The sequence below is a fragment of the Bactrocera oleae genome, chromosome 5 (assembly GCF_042242935.1).
Source record: "Bactrocera oleae isolate idBacOlea1 chromosome 5, idBacOlea1, whole genome shotgun sequence".
Taxonomy (NCBI): Eukaryota; Metazoa; Arthropoda; class Insecta; order Diptera; family Tephritidae; genus Bactrocera; species Bactrocera oleae.
The window spans coordinates 53,342,325-53,361,352 of record NC_091539.1 but is presented as its reverse complement, the minus strand read 5'-3'; the positions used below and the strand labels follow the sequence as shown (position 1 = coordinate 53,361,352).

The 19,028-nt window shown below is 31.6% G+C and overlaps 2 protein-coding genes across 3 annotated transcripts in view; one reads left to right on the top strand and one right to left on the bottom strand.

The window, feature by feature from the left end:
- The window catches only part of LOC106622744 (solute carrier family 41 member 2), a 66,483-nt gene that overhangs the window by 33,990 nt on the left and 13,465 nt on the right, over positions 1–19,028 (bottom strand). The gene's annotated exons all lie outside the window — the stretch shown is intronic.
- Positions 173–1,632, top strand: LOC118679934 (uncharacterized). The gene has a single exon (XM_036357700.2). It carries the CDS (start codon positions 488–490, stop codon positions 1,103–1,105), a length of 618 nt encoding a protein of 205 aa, XP_036213593.2. The 5' UTR covers positions 173–487; the 3' UTR covers positions 1,106–1,632.

The window sequence follows — 19,028 nt, the reverse complement described above, 5'->3', positions numbered from 1 at the left end:
GGAAAAGTTACAAAAGTGAACATGGTCCTTCGAGCCTAAAAGAAAGGCACTATCGATGTATATAAAAAAAAAAAAAAAAAAATTACACATATGACCAAAGTGCAGTGAAACGGTGACAAAACCCGTAAATTACATATAGAAATATGTATATAAAGTGACCAAGTGACCTCCGTACTCGAACCGGAACGCTAACCAGGCCGCTCGTTAAACTATGCTTCCTACCAATCGCAGATAACAGCGAAAACGCAAGTAATAAAAGATCCGTACAATAATATTATATATACACGCAGAAAACAAAATATCCGTCTAATAACCTAAAACCGAAATAAACCGCAAATATGATAAATCACCACAATATATACTAATACAATAATGGGTGGACTAATACGACCCCCACTAACCAAATAAAGTTGGTTAAGTTTAAAGGGATCCATTATCTATATCACTGAGTCGTAACTAAACTCGCCTTTTCTCCATACAGGTAGTTATGGACGCTGAAATGTCAATTACCCCTACGCCAACCATACGTTCGGCTGTCACTGTGCCGCGCCCTGGGGCTACCCCCGTAGCAGCGCCACGAACAACAACAGCAACAACTGTACCGACAGCTCCACGACGTGCCATGCGCCCAACGCCTACTGTAGTTTCGGAGCCGCCTCGCCTCCGCTGCCCGCTCTGTTGCCGTTCACACCGGCTGCAGCACTGTCCCATTTTTAAGGGTATGACACCCAATCAACGTCAGCAGGTGGCCCAGGCACATGGGCACTGTTTGAATTGTTTGGCCCAGACGCATGACACGCAGGAATGCGTGTCTGATATCGTGTGCCAATACTGCGACAGGCCGCATCATACCTTGCTGCATCGAAACCCAAGGCGCCCTGTCGCACGGCCCTCAGTACCCCGCCGCCATGATGCAGGCCGTCGTCCACAGCCAAGCCATGCAGCACGACCCCGTCGACGACAAGCACTCGCCGCACCCCGTACTTGGCGTCAGCTCCATAGCACCTCAACACCACACCAACCCTTAAGGCCGCAGACTCGCCGCAGGACAGGCCTCAGCAACGTCGTGGCAACGCTGCAACAACTCCAGCGACTGCTAGGCTGAACATTCGCCTAGGGGGGCCGGGATGGCTAAATGAGCTCAGCCTCCCGCCCTAATGCAGTCAATCACACCGCACAACACACCACTCACACGACAACACAACACACCACTTACAGGACAACACTGGCACACCACACCTGGAAATACCCACACACCACGCACCAAAGCAACCTTACTGGAAGCAGCAGCATACACCCACACACAATAACTCTACACACCAACATTAACAAAAGGAGGGAGGGCGATCGCGCCGAGCCTCTTTTCGATCGAAAGCGCTAAACCGAGAAGTCGCAGTTGAAGTTCCGCCTTTTCTCCACGGTCGTAGATCCCGATTATCTTTTAACAACTTATAAAGTGAAATTGTAATTTTTTGATTTTGATTGTTATAAATATAATTATCTTTATAAATACATGATATTGTAAATTGCGTAAAACGTTTGCGATAGAAATAAATTGTGTAATAATTTTCTAAACTTTTACAAAGACGGGAGCGTTTAGTGGAACGAAAAGGTGAGGAAAAGTTACAAAAGTGAACAACTAGATATTCATATTCTTTTTCACATATTTAAATTCATATAAGCAATTGTCATAATTCGTGCTTAATCAGCTTTGTTTTATTTTATTCTTTCTTTTATATACTTTTTTTCAGTGATAACTTGTTATTATTTAACAAAAAGTCCGTATAGCCAGAACGGATATTTTTAAGTGGACGTTTGTGACGTCAAACCAGTCTCCTTTTGAACAGCATCATTCAATATCACATAAATCAAATCAAAAAAAAAAATTTTATTTTTGATCTTTTGAGTATTTTTTCCATATTTTTATTTTTTTAAATATGAATCTATATTATTTATACAATTTGAAGCTTGTTTTAAATTATTATTAAAGTTTTTTGGGGTCAACAGCGTTATTAAATAAAAATATAGTGTTAGTATAACAAAGGTAACTAAAGCAAGATAAGTTTCAAGCAGTAACTTCATACAAAAAAAAATTGCCATAATTTTTTTCTGCCAAATTTGGAAAATAATTTATTTTTTTAAAAAAATACTGTTTATAAATTCGTTTTCCGTTAATTTTTAGGTAAATTTGAGAATATTTCCCACAAATTTCTTACCGACTTCGGCAAAAAATTAATATATTTATTTGTGTATACTCGTATATTCCTTTTTCTTTTCTACATATATATGTATTTCATTAAATCGCATACACGCCGTTTACTTTTGACCATTTAAGTTCATTTCTACGCTAAATAAAAGTGAAAAAAGTCTATGTAGACTAAACGTAACAACTTACACGTGAAATACATACAAATGGACAGTTATGGCTATGATTAGTTGCGATTTTATTTAATTCACGCGCTCATTAACGCCTGCAACGCCGATAAACTATGTAATTATCGTAATAACGATGATGATAGAAGACAGTAATATTTGAAAAATAAATCAGTTTAAATTAATGGAAAAACTAAGCGGAAATCACAGTAGTTAATTATTTAGAAATGTCAGTTATGATATTCTACATTCCATACAATTATGTCATCAGTATTTTGTTTGGATGACTTTTGAATTTTTATACTTGACTACAAAAACAATTACTTTGGTGATGATTTAATTAATGGTTGTAGGGCAAAGGTTTTGATACGATTTAGATAATATTCCAGCAATTACACGCTTACTAACAGTTTAAATATTATTAACTCAGAGTTCATTACTTCTCCATTAGTACACTCATTTTATTAATCGACTGCTAATTGAAAAAATTTCGAATCGTTATTTAAGAAAAAATCCTCGACGAATGTACAACTTTCTTCGTAGTATGAAGAATATTTCCAAAACGTCGTTTAAGTGATATGAAATATTCCTGAAATTGTGATAACAGCTTTAACGTTAACTTTAAGGTAAATTCTTGCAAAAATATATACGAGTAAAATTAATATATTTAACAATATATATTATGGTAGGTAGATACATCTATGAAAAATTGATAATGTTTGTTGAAATTGTTTCAAAAAGAAAAAACTATAGAGACCCTGTATTAAGGAGTTGTTCCTACTTAATTTCAAAAAACCGATTTTGTTTTTGCATATATATCGAATGTACATATATTTGAATATGTTCTCCGAAAAGTTGAAGTTAATAGAGCAAAGAGTTTCATAGATTTTAGAGAATTTAGTTTAATCGGTTCCCAAAATTTTAAACGTGTTTTCAGAGTTGTTGAGGAAAATTTCTCCGAAATTGATAAACCGATTGGCCGATTGAAATTATAACATGACTTTGTTAGATGTATTTGCCAGGTAATTATCGAAATAATAAGATTTTAGATAATAATTTCGATTTTTTAAGCCACTCTGAAGGGTAACTTAAAAATAAAAATATTGTGCTTTTTTTGGAACCCACCATTTTTTCAAAAAATTAGAATTTTGACTAGTTCACCAATCATTACCTGTATTAAATTATTGCAATAATAAATTTGTCGGTTTTTGAATGTGAGATAATTTTAAACAGAAAAGTGATTCTCAGCGTCAGACTGCTTTTTTCAGTTATCCTATCAGCTACGGGATCGAAAGAATCAAAATTTTTTTTAAATGAATTACCCTTTTTTATAAAATAAAAATTTATAAAATAAAATACCTCTTAAAAAAATTCAGAAAAGACGAATTTTTCTAACTTGCATGTGAATATATCCCGTTAAGTCAAAATGTATATACATAATTAATCTTCAGATGCATTTATATTCTACATAAGAATCAACAAGGTGAGATAGCGCAAAGGTCAAAAAGTTTTACAGAAAGAAAATTACTTAAACAAGGTGTTGCCTTGGAGTAAAGGGATCGATTATATGACGGAATTTAAAAAGCTTTTTTCAAAAACAAAATAAACATTCTATGGGAGTACTCAACTTTTCAACTTCCGTCAAACGTTCAAATATTGATACCAGCAGATTTCGAGACATAACTATGTACGTATAAGCAAATAAAATGCTCGATTCATTAACAATCAGTTTACGTATGAACAAAACCCGGCAAGAAAAACTTGTGTGAGTTATACATTTGACAACACTTAGTCTTTTCATCTGAGAAGTTAAAACTGTTATGCTAGCTATTTTTTTAACTTGATCAGTTATTATGAAATAAATTTCAATGTCGAAATCGAATTCCGAGATTTATTAATATTGACTGAAAGTGAAAATATTTTATATGAGTTCAAACTTGCCTTGACCCAGATGAGAAAAGCATAATAATTTGAGGCACACATTTTCTTGCCGGGTATGTACCACATCCGACTGCACAGTTGTTTGTACATACATGTATATATGTATGTATGCAAATAAAAATATATAAATGTAATTGCGTTCATTCACGTGTTAGCCGGCGGCTGTCTGCCAGCAACTCAGCAACGTTGCCGGCAATAACAACAGCAGCACCAGTAGCAGCAGCGGTGTCAGGTGGCAGTGCCCATTCACTGCCCATTTGCACTGGCGCAAATGCACATATCACCACTAGTTGTACATAGATATACACATATGTATAAATAAGTAAGTGCATAAATAACCGGCAATGACAATAATTCTTATTTACTTATTTACGAGTACAATATTATAAAAAAAATACTTTTTGCATTTAATTACTCGATTTTTTTTTCGTTTCTCTTCTTCTTTTTTCCAAAGAATTCTACATTGCCTGCATGTGAATTTGCAGTAATCAAGCAGAAACGGCGGAAAATCAAGTGAACATGTAAAAACAAAAACAATGCTCAGCAAGTTATCGTGAAAATGATGACGTCTGACGTTTTATGCATATAAATACAAACATACACACATACAATTATATACATGTATGTATGCATATACATATACTCGTATATGCATGTAGGTGCCGGCACGCACGCGCCGTTGTTTAGCTATTAATAATTATATGCACAATTAGCAGAAAATAAATATTCAAAAAAATAAATAAATAAAATAAAAGTAAAGAAAAAGAAAAGTCGGCTAGGCTGGCGCTTTTGTTGGCGTCGACTAGAACGTCATGAGTGCAGACAAGCGTACATATGAATGTATGTATGTATATCCATATAGAAGTGGATATCTGAATAATTTTATACCGTGGCAACATAACGGTGTATCGCATGAAGTTGTTGTTAATGTACGTGCATATATGTAACAAAGCTTGTGTGTTATTTGTCTACTGCATTTATTTTTTGTAAACATTTGAACTGCTATTCTTGCTATAAATTTAAATTGCGCAAACTGCGAGGGTGTTGTATGATTTGACCTCCCCATGAATGCTGCTTGGATTGCATTGAACTCGTTTATTTTGATTTTTTTAATTAACCACTATTTTTAAAGCTATTAATTTGCACGCAATCAATCAACACGCGATAGATTGCGATGAGCAGGCGTTAACGCGCAAGCGCGTAGTCGTGCGTTTACCCATTTGGCAAGCTTGTTGGCCATAAAGGGTATGAGTGCAATGTTAAAATAAAATAAATACTAAATTGTTCTTTAGTTTTGTGTAGTAATTTTTTAAGTTTGTTTGCTTTATTGTTTGTTATCGTTTCGTTTATACCAACAACTTGCAGCCTTCGTTTTGCAGCGCTCAATTAATATGCAGTTTAAAATGATTAATTGTCGAAAGAAAAGGTAATATTTATGCTTGGTATGTTAATAAGCGTATTAAATTTAATTTATGCTTTTATTTGTTTTTAATTTTTTGTACTTGAGTGATTAAACCTAAAAAGTGTTTGTTGACCAAATATTTTCTAGGGCTTTTATAATTAATATTAACAGTTGAGAATTGTGGAAGGACAAGGTAATTCTTAATGCTTGGTGTGTTAATAAATGTATTAATAATTATTTCAAGTTTAATTTTTTTACATTTATTTTATTATTATTTTTTGTTTTGAACCTTTTCGCTTTTTTTTTTTGAACTCTATAAATATATATAAAATACAGAGAGTTGGAAAAAACAAATTTCATATGTATGTATGTACACTTTTTATGCTTCCATTATTACATTCTATTTTCTTTGGCCAAACGAGATTATGGTTATAATAAGATAGATTATAATAGTGGAAGACATAAATCACCCAAACATAAAAGGAAACAGTAGGCAAACTTGTGTTTTCCCAGCTTTTTATTGCTTTACAACGTCGATAACAATACAAAATCCAATGTGGCTTATTTCAAACAAACTGTCACATATTTCACAAGGTAATATAATTTTCTGTGTAAATAATATTTCCGATAAGAAATAATCGAAATTAAAAAAAAGTGTGAAACATTAGATTTTTAAACAACAACATACATTTTGGTCGAAAATTCTATAAATATATTTTTCCAAATTAACCTCTTTTCAATAATTTCCACTGTGTTTCATCAAAGCACCATTTTTTCACTATAGCTACAGACTATTATATTAATAATTAAAGATTTTCAAAGCTTTACTTGCACAGCAAAGATGTTTTAAAAATTAAAAAAATAGCTTATGAACTGTAATATTATGAAAAAAATATGTAAAAACTAGATAATGGAAAATATTCATAAATAAAAATTGTTAAACACTAAGCAAATGTAGTCAAGCTCTAAAAATAGTCACTTCCTAATTATAAAACTAGTACTAATTGTTTTTGCTCAAGCGCTTAAAATGTAAATTATTATTCTTTACTGGGATTTCCAGTATTTTACTTTGTTTATATTGTTTTTTTTTTAATATATTCACCCGTTCAATCTTAATTTTTTTTTTTTTGATTTCTTAAAATGTGTGTTAAAGGTTAAACGTGTGGCCTTTGGGCTGTCAATCGTGTTTGGGTCGCGGTGTTTTCAGCCAAGTTATGTGGTTGCGGCTTAGCTAGCCAGTTGAACTGGCCAAAATGGTCAAACGTGTCAACGGTGTCGTTGTACGGTATTTCTTTAACTTTATTTTTTTTAATTTTTTGAGTCTTTGACTGAAATTTTTTTTCTCCTTGCACTTGTCATTTTAAGCGCTTGATTTATTTGACTGATTTAGTGTTATTACACTAGTAATTTGAATATATCACTAATTTTATGCTTTTATCTGCAAGTTATTTCAACCAATAGACGCACACTTAACACAATACAATTAATTTTATCGCAGCAACAGGAAGAACATTAAAACCGAGAATTAAGCCGTTTCTTTCTGCGCTTTCTAGCCAAAATATGCAAAACTTGATCGTGTGGAAATAAGAAATTAAAACAAATAAAATATTTCAGCTTACATGCAACACAAACACGTTAGATAACTTTAATTATTATATAAGTTTTTGTTGTTTTTTACTCTTAAAAACATAAAATTATGTTTAAAACGTGTGTAAGATATTTTCAAGTCTTGACGCTTCACTTTATTTTAATTTATTTTAATTGTTTATTGGCACAAATAAAAGCTACGTTAGCAATAATTTATTGTGATTGCATGCCTTGTATCTTCAGAAAGTTTTTTTTTTTTTATACACATTCCGCACTACTTGTATCGAACGATAGCAAAGAGCAAATAACTCGTCTAAACGGAACCGCTATGATTTGGTCGAAATTCAAATTTGAAATATTCCAACCGTCTTAACCGTGCGCCGGAATATCGTACACTGAATGGTCGAAGACGGCATACGCTCGGTATTATAATAAAGCGCTAACAGCGATCAGTACTCACAGCAAGCTAGAGCTACAACAATAAAAACCGACCAACAAACATTTAATCAGCTAACAAATCAACGAGCTAGCCAGGCGGTCAGCCAGTATATTAACCACCAACTCTCCAGCTGCGCTCAAAAATATCACACACATACTCTCTTAAACAGGCGACAAGTGAAAAATTAAAGCTGCCAATAAGCACACAAACCAAAAATGAAAGACATCACTTAAAACTTTATCAAATACGAGTACATGCAGATATACATGCAAACGATTACAATCAACAAGCTTTTCGAACTTCGAAAAGCACTTCGTATGGCCGCTTGTCATTTACGAGCGCAAGAGGGACGTGCGCTCCATCGTCTGCTCGACAACACGACTCGGTAGTTCATACACTTGTACACCTGCCGTGCAACAGGTTGTCGGCACGAGTATGTATTGCGAGCGTTAACTCTCTCGTTTGTTGTTTCTCATTTGTGTGTCGATCTTTTTATTGTTGTTGCCTTTGGGAAATCTCGATCTAATCAGTAGCAATAGCTGGCCGCTGATAAAAATCATGAATGAATCTATGTATGTATGTATGAGTCATTTCAGGTATTTTCGTTTATCAACAGAAGAAAAGCATCGTTAATGTACGACAAAGTCATTGTCAGTGCCACAACAACAACAAAAAATAACGTATTTATATGCAAACGTGTATTTGTGGATGTTTGTATTAAGAGTTAGCATTGCCGTAATAGTTGTAGTTAATTTAAATTAGCGTTAACTGAGTGAAACACCTGTTAACCCCATGTAACATACACACATACATACACATAATTGCTCTTCATTACTATACCGCTTTCAACATTTCTCTTTAACATGGTTAGTAACTCTCTACTACACCTCTGCTACATGCAGAGCTGGCCAACATTTTTCGGTTTGGTTTATGCTTTTGGGTTCCTTGATCGTTTTGAAAAAGTTGAGTGAAGGTGCGTGAAGTCATCGGAAACTTGCCTAATACGAGTCGTCCATCCACTTCTGTAAATGACGCTATTACAAGTTAAAGAAAGAGTGCTTGAAAATCGTCGCATTGGTATCAGAGAGATAACAAAGGACCTCAACACCTCTCATACTTGTAGATCGACACAAAACATTTTGGTTGATGTTTTGTGTATGAAGCGTGTCAATGCTAGGCACGTACCAAAAGACATGAATTTTTTGTAAAAACGACGTCGCATAGAGGGCGCAAAAGAGATGCTTGACAACGTAGCTGAGCACCCTGCATTCATCAAACGACGGTGACATGGATTTATGAATATGATTTCAAAACTGTTTAACAATCTAGTGAATGGTTCTTCAAAAAGGAGTCGACAGTGAAAAAACCACGTCAAAACAAAAAAAGCACAAGCGAAACCTTCCATCAACAATAAAAAATGTAATAAATATATTTCAGCTTTGATTTTGTTCTAAAAATCTCTCAGCCATGTGGCATAGTAAGTACTTTCAAGGCTCATATCAAAATATAGAACAATCAGACAATAAAGAAAAAAATATTTAAGTGTTTAAAGCGCTAAATTATAAAATTTGCCCTATTGCCTTAGTTTACTTTTGAACTATTCCTCACTTGGGGAATTGTTTATTGTAATATTTACCTAATAGGCAAATCAAAGAGTACCGTTATGCATAAAAATTCGCAACAAAATACAATACTAAGCATATATGTATGTACAAACAAATCCATTCTATTTATATGAATATAAACTCTTATAGCACAAGTATGTACTTATATATATATATATCCAAAGCGACCTTGAATGTACTAAATACATACTCGTACGCACATAATTGAAAAGTAATTATGTTGCAGTCTAAAATTACCAAATAAACTAAAACGTAAGCCTTTGTTATAATTTTCTTTGAACTAATTCAAAACTATATTTATATGCTCATACACGCACACATAAAAATACACATAATATTTTCATGAGTATTGGACAAAGCCCATGCTGTTAAAATTCCTCTCTTCTACATACTTCATTTCGGAAATCATCTCACCTCGTAAAGTTTTGTAATTTATTACGTTAAATGGCCAATGTGTAAATAATCGTGTCCCAATGAAACAGTTTTTTTTGTTTTTTTTTTGTTTTTACAAACAAAAACCCGCAAATAAAAAGCAATGCGTATGTGTTAATCAGTGTGAAGTAAGTGTTGCATTTTAGTCGTTATCAGGCAATCAAAAATTTACCTTGAAATTGAAATGAGTTTTACCAAAAAAGAGCAGAAATACGAAAACGGAAATAAAATCCTGCAGTGGTATGCAGATACTTATGTGTGTATGTTGGTATTGCTACTACTTTGTATGTGTATATTATGGAGCAATGCGGTGCACATTATCAACAAATCGAACCTTGTAAAAGTTCAAGAGTTTAAATATATAAAAGCAATATTTTTGTTCGGTTAAAACAATTGAGCTTAACGGATATTGTAAATTACGATTGGCTTAAATAGTTATATTGGAATTTCATGTTTATTAAATCATAGTTATTAGAGTTATTAAATCATAGTTTATTGACATTTTATAATGTTTTCGATTTACCTTTGAAAAATATAAATTGAATTTTTATAAATAATACTAAATGAAATTTCTACATTTTTACACCGAAAGGGGTTTTTTTAGAACAAAGTTTGAGCTTCGGCAATTAATGTTAAAGCTCTGAGCATAATTTTATGATGATAAAATTTCTGCTTGTATAAATTCTAGCATCCGTTTAGAGACCGCTTGTTAGGTTCTTTAAATGAGACAGAAGTGTAAACGCACATTTTTTATATACATATACACTAGATAGCTGAAATTTTACGGAAGATATTAACACAAAACCTGCCCATAATACTTGAGAACTACATATTTATCGGTAATATAGGTTTTTATCTTCATCTGGGTGGCATATACTGACTTTAAGAATATCTGTTCCTTCCGTATAATAAATACATCATTTTCTAAGCCATTACCATACTCAGACAGAGGAAGACAGTTGTGGGCATTAAAATATGATTGCATATTCAAAAGGAGAAACGTTTGAAAAAACCATACGCTTTTGTCTGTGAAGATATACCTATTATGTTCATATGAAATATGGTGGGATTATCAGGGAACAATTTACTACGAGCTGCTCCGCAGACAATCTCTGAATTTTGAGCTGTACTGTGAACAATTGTACCGTCTGAAGAAAGCAATCGCCCAGCTTTGGCCATTAGGAGAGAGATTGTGTTACATCAGTACAACGCCAGGAAACAAACATCACCAGAAGCTTGTGAAATCGACTGTCCCAGCTTAGTGTCAATAGAGATAAATGCTTCTACTAGATTAGGAAATTACTTTATAAATGCTAACAAATGGTACATATTTGATCTGAATCATAGAATTCTAACTATGCTAAATAAAACCTCAAATTGAATGCAAATTTAGCGTATTGTTTTACTTTTCAGTTCTATATATAATATTTTCAAGCTATGCGAAGGGGGCATGAAAACAGAAATTTTCTACTCTTTTGTTGTAGTTAAAACATACAATGTGAGGTGTGATTCACTGTTATTAAATTATTAAAACAAACAAATAAATTATATGGTTAATTATTTGACTTTATAAATGGCTTCGATAATTGTATTTTAAAGCGCCAGTGTGGTTAAATATTCAGAAAATAAATTGTATCATTCCCTAATTAATAAAATAAATAAAAAAGTACTTGAAAATTTTCCTAAATTATAAAATTACTTCAAGCTGCACCCATATGTGTAAGTAATAGCATACATAGACGTACATAAAAGGGATAATCTTCTAGAGGGGATATACTTGTATTATTAATCTGGTTCTGTGAAACTTTTAAACGTTTTGGATAAAAACAAATAAATCGATGGTATTTCCAAGCCTTATCTGTTGCTGGAACATCTTAACCAAAACCAAGGACTCCTTAAAAATTGTGGTGACACTAAGAATAGTTAATTTAAAGTAACGGGTCGCTCAAAAGCGCTCTTCCAAAAAGTTCATAGAATGATATTACAATTGGTAGCGGCTGAAAACCTCAATTGCGCAAACTCCCCGCGTCATAGTTTTGGTTCCGCCAATGCTTACTGAAACTGCATAAACATTAGGGGTGCCAAAAACTAACATATGAAGTTTTTGGGTTAAAAAAGTTACTCACAGAGTAAAAAATATCCCTGCAAGGAAAAATGTTAGGCTTAATTTTTAAACAGTGTCAATGAGCATTCAAAGTTTCACATATAAATAACACATAAAAACCCCGTTTTTATTGCAAATACTATAATTTTGAACAGTGTAGTATAAAATTTCCACTTTAAACAAAAAGCCTTTAAATAGAGGTAGATTTTTTTGAAATTTTATGCTCTACAAGGATTCGCGATGTTAAATATTGTATCCTAAATGGTTCAAAAGTTATAGTATTTATAATGAAAACAGTTTTTAGCGTGTGATTTATATGGACATTTTGAATGGTTACCGGATGCCTTTTAAAATTAAGATAAAAACTTTTTCTTCAAGGAATATTTTTTTTTATATGGATATATTATTTTACCATATAAATCTGATATGTTAGTTTTTGCGCACCTTAATAAATATATATGATATAACAAATCTTAAGTATAAAGAGCGGCGATTATTATATTCAATTCTATGTGATGTGAAAATTACATCGATACATAGTATTTGTTACAGTAAAACGTAACGTATGTATATATATACTGCCTGTCTGTGCAGTAATTCATTTCAAAAGTGACAATTGAACACGATAAGACACTCAGTAAATTAGGAAATCAGCTTGAATGCGCAACGGTGCCGTCAACGTGAGAATTGAGGAGCTGGCGGGAGTATTTCGCGCAATAAAATAAAAATAATACATAATTTTGCATATAAATTAAATATTTGCTAAGATATGTACATATATACTTCCTGTATATGTGTGCACATATTTCTGATGACAATAATGACAAAAACAGATATAAATTCTTACATGATACTCATATTTATCCATCATATAATATTTAGTAAATTGCTTACTTTTCTGCGAAGACAATGGAAATGAACCTTTTTGCGAAAGTGAATGGGATTTACCGCTAACTAGATGTTATCTTAATCTCATTTTTGCTTTTTGTTGTGATAACATGCTATAGACGAGTTCACAGATAACCGACAGATGTCTGTAGTTTTAAATTTTCTACGGAGAACAACTATTTACTTCACGGTACTTGATATGTACCTACGTACATATAGTTGACTAATGTTTGTGTACATTTTTTATTTGACGAAAGGAGTGGCGCTTTCGTGCTTTCCGATCTGTACTTTTATTTCGTATTTTTTTTTACTTTTTTTTATATATTCTGACTTACTTCCGTATATTTTCCGTGCTGGAATCTACATATAACGATGATTCCACTCTAGGGGATTTACTTCTACATTTAAAGACAATAGCCTGAAGTGACTGTTGATTTTGTGTATCTGTTTTGATTGTATAAAGTTGAATTTTTCAAGCTAGAAGAATCGATAAAGTATGCGATTGACAGCAATATTGAAATACATGTGCTATTCTGGACACTTAAATGTGTTCGTAATTAAAATAAAAATTATATTTGAGACTAAACGCTTATCATTTTCTATAATTATTTAAAATCGAATAACTAATTGCATTTAAAATTACTATATTTGAAGATTTCAGTACTGCTATAGGTATAATTATAGCTTAGTTTAGCCAAAGCAATTACTCGCAGAATATTTATTGGTCACGAAGTTCTAATCTATTAGATTTAATTGTATTAGCTAATACAACTACACTAAATAATATAGAATCTGTAGCTTAGCTTAGCTTAACTAGTTGCATAGTCCAGGTTGTCACCCAGGTGCGACTGATGGTTATCGGTTAATACCATCATAATATCTGGTAGGCATTTACACTTTGATGTCTGACAAAATTTGTCTAGAACAAGGAAAAACGTTAACTTTGGCTGCACCGAAGCTACAATACTCTTCATGAGTGAATTTTTAATAGCAACTATATGTATGTATAACTAAATCTGCTAACTAATGGAAACCGTTTTGCTACTTCTTTTGAGCCACGTTGTTTGAAATAAACAACCTTCAAGATTAAGGTTACTAAAAAAGACATCATTTAGAAAAAGTTGTTTATCTCGATTTTAAACTGCCAATTTAAATGGCAACTATAAGCTGTGGTGGTCTGATCCGAACAATTTCTTCAAATATTGTAGCATTACCTTGGACAATAGTCTATGCCAAATTTCGTGAAGATATCTTGTCAAATAAAAATGTTTCTCATACAAGAACTTGTTTTTGATCGATCATTTTATGCGCCAGCTACATGTTATAGTGGTTCGATATCGGCGGAGAAAAAAACGTGTGCAAAATTTCATATCGATAACTCAAAAACTAAGAGATTAGTTCAGGTATATAGATAGACTGACATGGCTAAATAAACTCATATCGTCACGCTGATCATTTATATACATATATACTTTACAGAATCTCCGACGTTTTTTTCTGGGTTTTAAAAACTTCGTGAGAAACTTAAAATATATTGTGGATATAAAAACTTAGTAATCCCTAACTATGAGTTTTCTTATAAAAGCTTGGTCTTTTTCTAAAGAAAACTAAGCGAGTTCAGATTATGAGAGTATACTGATTTCTTTGATTTCGCACTGAAATTGATCTAATTAGTTTTAACTCTCAAAAGAATATATTGAAAATTAAAAGTTAGTTACCAAAATTTATGGATAATGAAACCAAATCTAATTAGCACAATCGATTGAGGTTCGTGTTTACGTTTGAAAAAGAGTAACACGGTCGTAATATGGACTTTTGACCGTCTCTAACTCAAACTATCGGCTAGTAATGCTTCGAAATAGCGGAAGATGTTAAGCAATATATTTTTTATCATTGAATTTGTAATATATAAATGTACACAAAAAACATATATTTCATAAAATGGATCCGAAATGATGCCCTCGATTTGTACACTAATCTTTTTGTCCAAAAGTGTTTATTGCGATGTAAGCCGGCTAGAAAATTCATGGCTTAGATTAATATCCTGAGATCTGTATCAAAAATACTAATATATAAAAAAAAATTTATAATTACCAAATATTTTGAAATAATGTTTGCAAGTCCAGTCACATGTTTGGATTCTTTCTTTATAATAAAATTATTATTAAGAAATTTAAACAAGAGTTTACAAGAAATAAAATCTGATAATAGCATAAGTTTCAGATATTTCTTTTGTTGTTGAATTTTTAAGTGCGTATTTCATCCAAGCGTACGGCACTTGTAGAGTGATAATCATTTAAGTATAAAATAATTTTGAAAGCTGGTTTATTATCAATATGTCTAAATAGAAGATTGTTATGAAATGATTAATTCGAAATGTTTCATTGTTTTGACAACTAACATTGACGTAAATTGTCAAATAATAACTATGAAAAATCAAAAGTATAATTAATCTTTGATGTCAATCAATAATAACATAACGTGATAAATAAGAAAAAACGCTCAATCACCAAAAAATTGCCAAAAGTGTGAAAGTGCATACTCCCTGTATGACTCTAATCAGTCAAAGATATACTATATACTTTTGTATATGTCTATTTAATCAATGTCTAATTTAAATCTTATAAAAAATAATATAAACAAACCCATTTGTACTACATATGTACATATGTACGAGAATTGATTAATTAGATGTCTCTGTTTTGGGTATTTCCTATTTTTTTGAAATACTAGTGAAGTAATGATTCTTCATATTTATGAGATTGATATCGATGAAGAATCAATAAGCTCATTTCAGGAATAGCATTTAAATACAATATATGCGAGAGTGCCAATTGATGAGTCATGAAAGTCAATAGTCTCAAAATTATTGTATATACACTTATAGCACAAGATTTTTTAATAGGTGTTACACGTAGCTGGCTAGACAATGTACATCCTCTGAATGTAGTTCTGGCATGAAAAACCTACCTCGTTCGGAGTCCTTTTAACACTGGCGAAAGGCCTCATTTCGTACAACTATTTAATTAAGGTTACTTCCTACCACCATAGTTTCACAGATCAAATTGGTTAATTAATTTATTGTTACAGAGAATTATAACAAAATTTTTACTTATATTTATAATCAGCTGATGCATTGACGTATTGATTACAAGTACTGCCAGATTTGTCAATATGTTCAGTTACTCGTCAACAAAATCTACATGAGGAGCCACTATATACCAGTTGTTTGTTCACATTCGAAATTTTAAAAAACAAGAAAATTATTAAAAACATAGAAGATATAATACCCTTCATATATAAAAAAAGTTAAATACAAGAACTTGATTTTGATCTTTTAGCAGCTATATGCGATAGTGATTCGATCTGTATAATTCCTTCTACATTATTGCCTAAGATAATAATCCATGCCAAATTTCGTGAGCATATCTCGTCAAATACAAGAGTTTTCCATACAAGCACTTAATTCCGATCGTTCAGTTTATATAGCAGTTATATGCTCCAGAGGTTTGCTATCGGCGGTTCATACAAATGAGCAGCTTCTAGGGGAGAAAAGGACGTGTGTGAAATTTCAGATTGATGCCTCAAAAACTGAGAGACGATTTCGCGTATATACAGACAGACGATCAGACGTTTCCTTTCGGGTGTTACAAACTTTGTTTTATATGTTAAATCCTATTCAGGGTATAAAAATTTGCCTTAAATTGATTTTTATTAATATCTTTCACAGCTTTAAGATATTCAACGAGAAATAAATTAACTTATTAAACGATACGGCATTTGCGAAGCTTTGATTAATGAACGGAGTGCTAATAAATCATTTTTGTATAAAACCAGATTTAAATCTTTTATTTAAAATAACGGAACATAACAATTTGGAAAATACTAAATCAATTCATAAACATACATACTTATGTACAAAACTTAACAGGTCTACACGAGTAGACATATGTTTGTATGTATGTAATTCTTAAATATTTTGGATATTGTGTCTATATCAGCTGAGTTATTGTATTTTCTATGAAAGAAAAACAATTGTCAAGCTAACTTCCCACCTTAACCCCTATACTATAATTGATATACTTGGATTCGCAATTGTTACTGAAAAAATTATAATACATTTATTTGTATGCCCATTTTAATCGATACTACTGTAATCATAAATAAATCAACGTTAAAAAAATTATTGGATTTAGAATAAATAATCCTTATAAAAGTTTCTGCCTTCAAAATCTCTGGGATTTTTTGGACTTTGGGGAACCAGCTTAACCAATTGAGCTCTATTCTAAATATATATTGAATACTTAGGATAGATACATAGATGAAGTAATAAGTGCTCTGTCACTATAGGAATAGTTTAAGCTCGAACAAAATTTCCTACTAAACAGACAATGCATTTTCAATCAGCAATGAAATCATAAAGGTTTTATTTTATAAAAAAAGGATTTTGCTACAAATATAACACAATTTTCGATGTACATATGTGTATTTGTTTAGCTATGCACTTTCGGCAAATCTGTAATTTATTTTCCATATTTAAATATATGACTAGAGTCTAATAATTCCGATATTCAGTATTTTTAGATTTTTCGCAAACAAAAGCTTTTGTGTATATTGCTACATTGTAATAATTCGCAAATATAACAAAAACATTAAGTATATATTTTAATATTTTTTTTTTGTAATATACAACTCATAATTTTAAACGTCCTAGTAAAAACGTGAATAGAAGCGGTGACTTCAGTTGAAATAAATTTTAAACTCACAGAAAAAATAAAAATAAATAAAAATGTGACAAATGTATGGAACTTCTATTTTATTACTAGCATTACCCGCGGCTTAGCTTGCATTGAATCCCTTAACTAAATATCACATAACATTAACAAAAATAAATAACTAAATACATAGTTCGTTCACGAATACTATAGCACGCTGGTCATTTTCTAGATGGTGACGGTAACCAGATAAACTCAATTGTGGATGATTTATAAAAATATAACGAATACGCTTTCGAATCATTTTTTGTTTTGTTTCGTTTTCAAATTTGTTTATAAACAATCAATCTGTCAAAAGAAATATTTTCTCAATATGTAAAAAATATGCTTTTTAATAATAAGTATTCTACCATGTGTTCCTTCTAGTACCTTTATGTATATGTGTACAAAGTTTCATGATGTTCGGTTAAGTGGTTTCAGCGAAAAAGCGTAACATAACACAAGACTTACATTCACGACGGATAAAAAAAACACAAAGCTATAATACTCTTCACAGGTGTATTTCCTACCACAAACAGTAAAAAAATACCTTCATTCTGATTTTGAACGGATAGTTTGTATGGCAGCTTTAGAAGTATAACATATGTTATAGTCCCATCTAAACTATTTCTCCGGAGATTATATGGGGGAAAAATTGCGTGTTCAAGATTTCAGATCGTTTTCTTAAAAACTGAGGGACTAGCTTTCGTATCAACTGTTAGCTGCGAGATTACCTTTTATTTTATGATTTGATTTCCATAATATTCCGATTTATTAAAAATTAGCAATTGCTCAAAAATATACAAATATTTTTTAATTTACACCTACAATTTTTACTTTCAATTTTACTTCCATACTTAAACATTAACCAAAACCCATTATATTTACATACGATTTTTCAAATAAGACCTTAATGCATTCCAATCGCTTTATTAGTTTTTAGCTAAATATAACTTTATTATACAAGTTATACCTATATTACATACATATCCATATACTAACTTTATGTATTCATTTACAACCGTTAATGTTTACTGCAATTAACACAGGGTTAGTCAATATTTCGCAGAAAAGGAAATCTAATCAGTTCAACCATCCACTTTAAAACAAAACAATGTGTTCTTCTTAACAATAAAAGTAGAAAAATGCAAAGTGTTTTCAAAACAAAAAACAATTACGCATTTGCTTTAAGTAAACGGATTTCGAATCGAACAACACCGGTCGGGATTCGTGTTAATTGATAATTAAAGAGTAGTCGTTTCTAAAACAATAATAAGATTTAACATTTGGTAAGGTTTGCGACTTCCTAAAAATATAAATATGATATAAATCCTCGTAACAAATAACAAAATATGATTCATACACATGTTAAGAATGTTTTGAGTATCACAAAAAAAAAAAAACTGAAGCAATACTAAGTCAAAACATAAAATGTCATGACCTTGAACCTATGTATGAGTGATATGGACGAAAAAAGCGTCAG

Bases quoted from the DNA above. Each gene is read 5' to 3' on its own strand.
- LOC118679934 (XM_036357700.2), top strand. From the start codon at position 488: ATGGACGCTGAAATGTCAATTACCCCTACGCCAACCATACGTTCGGCT.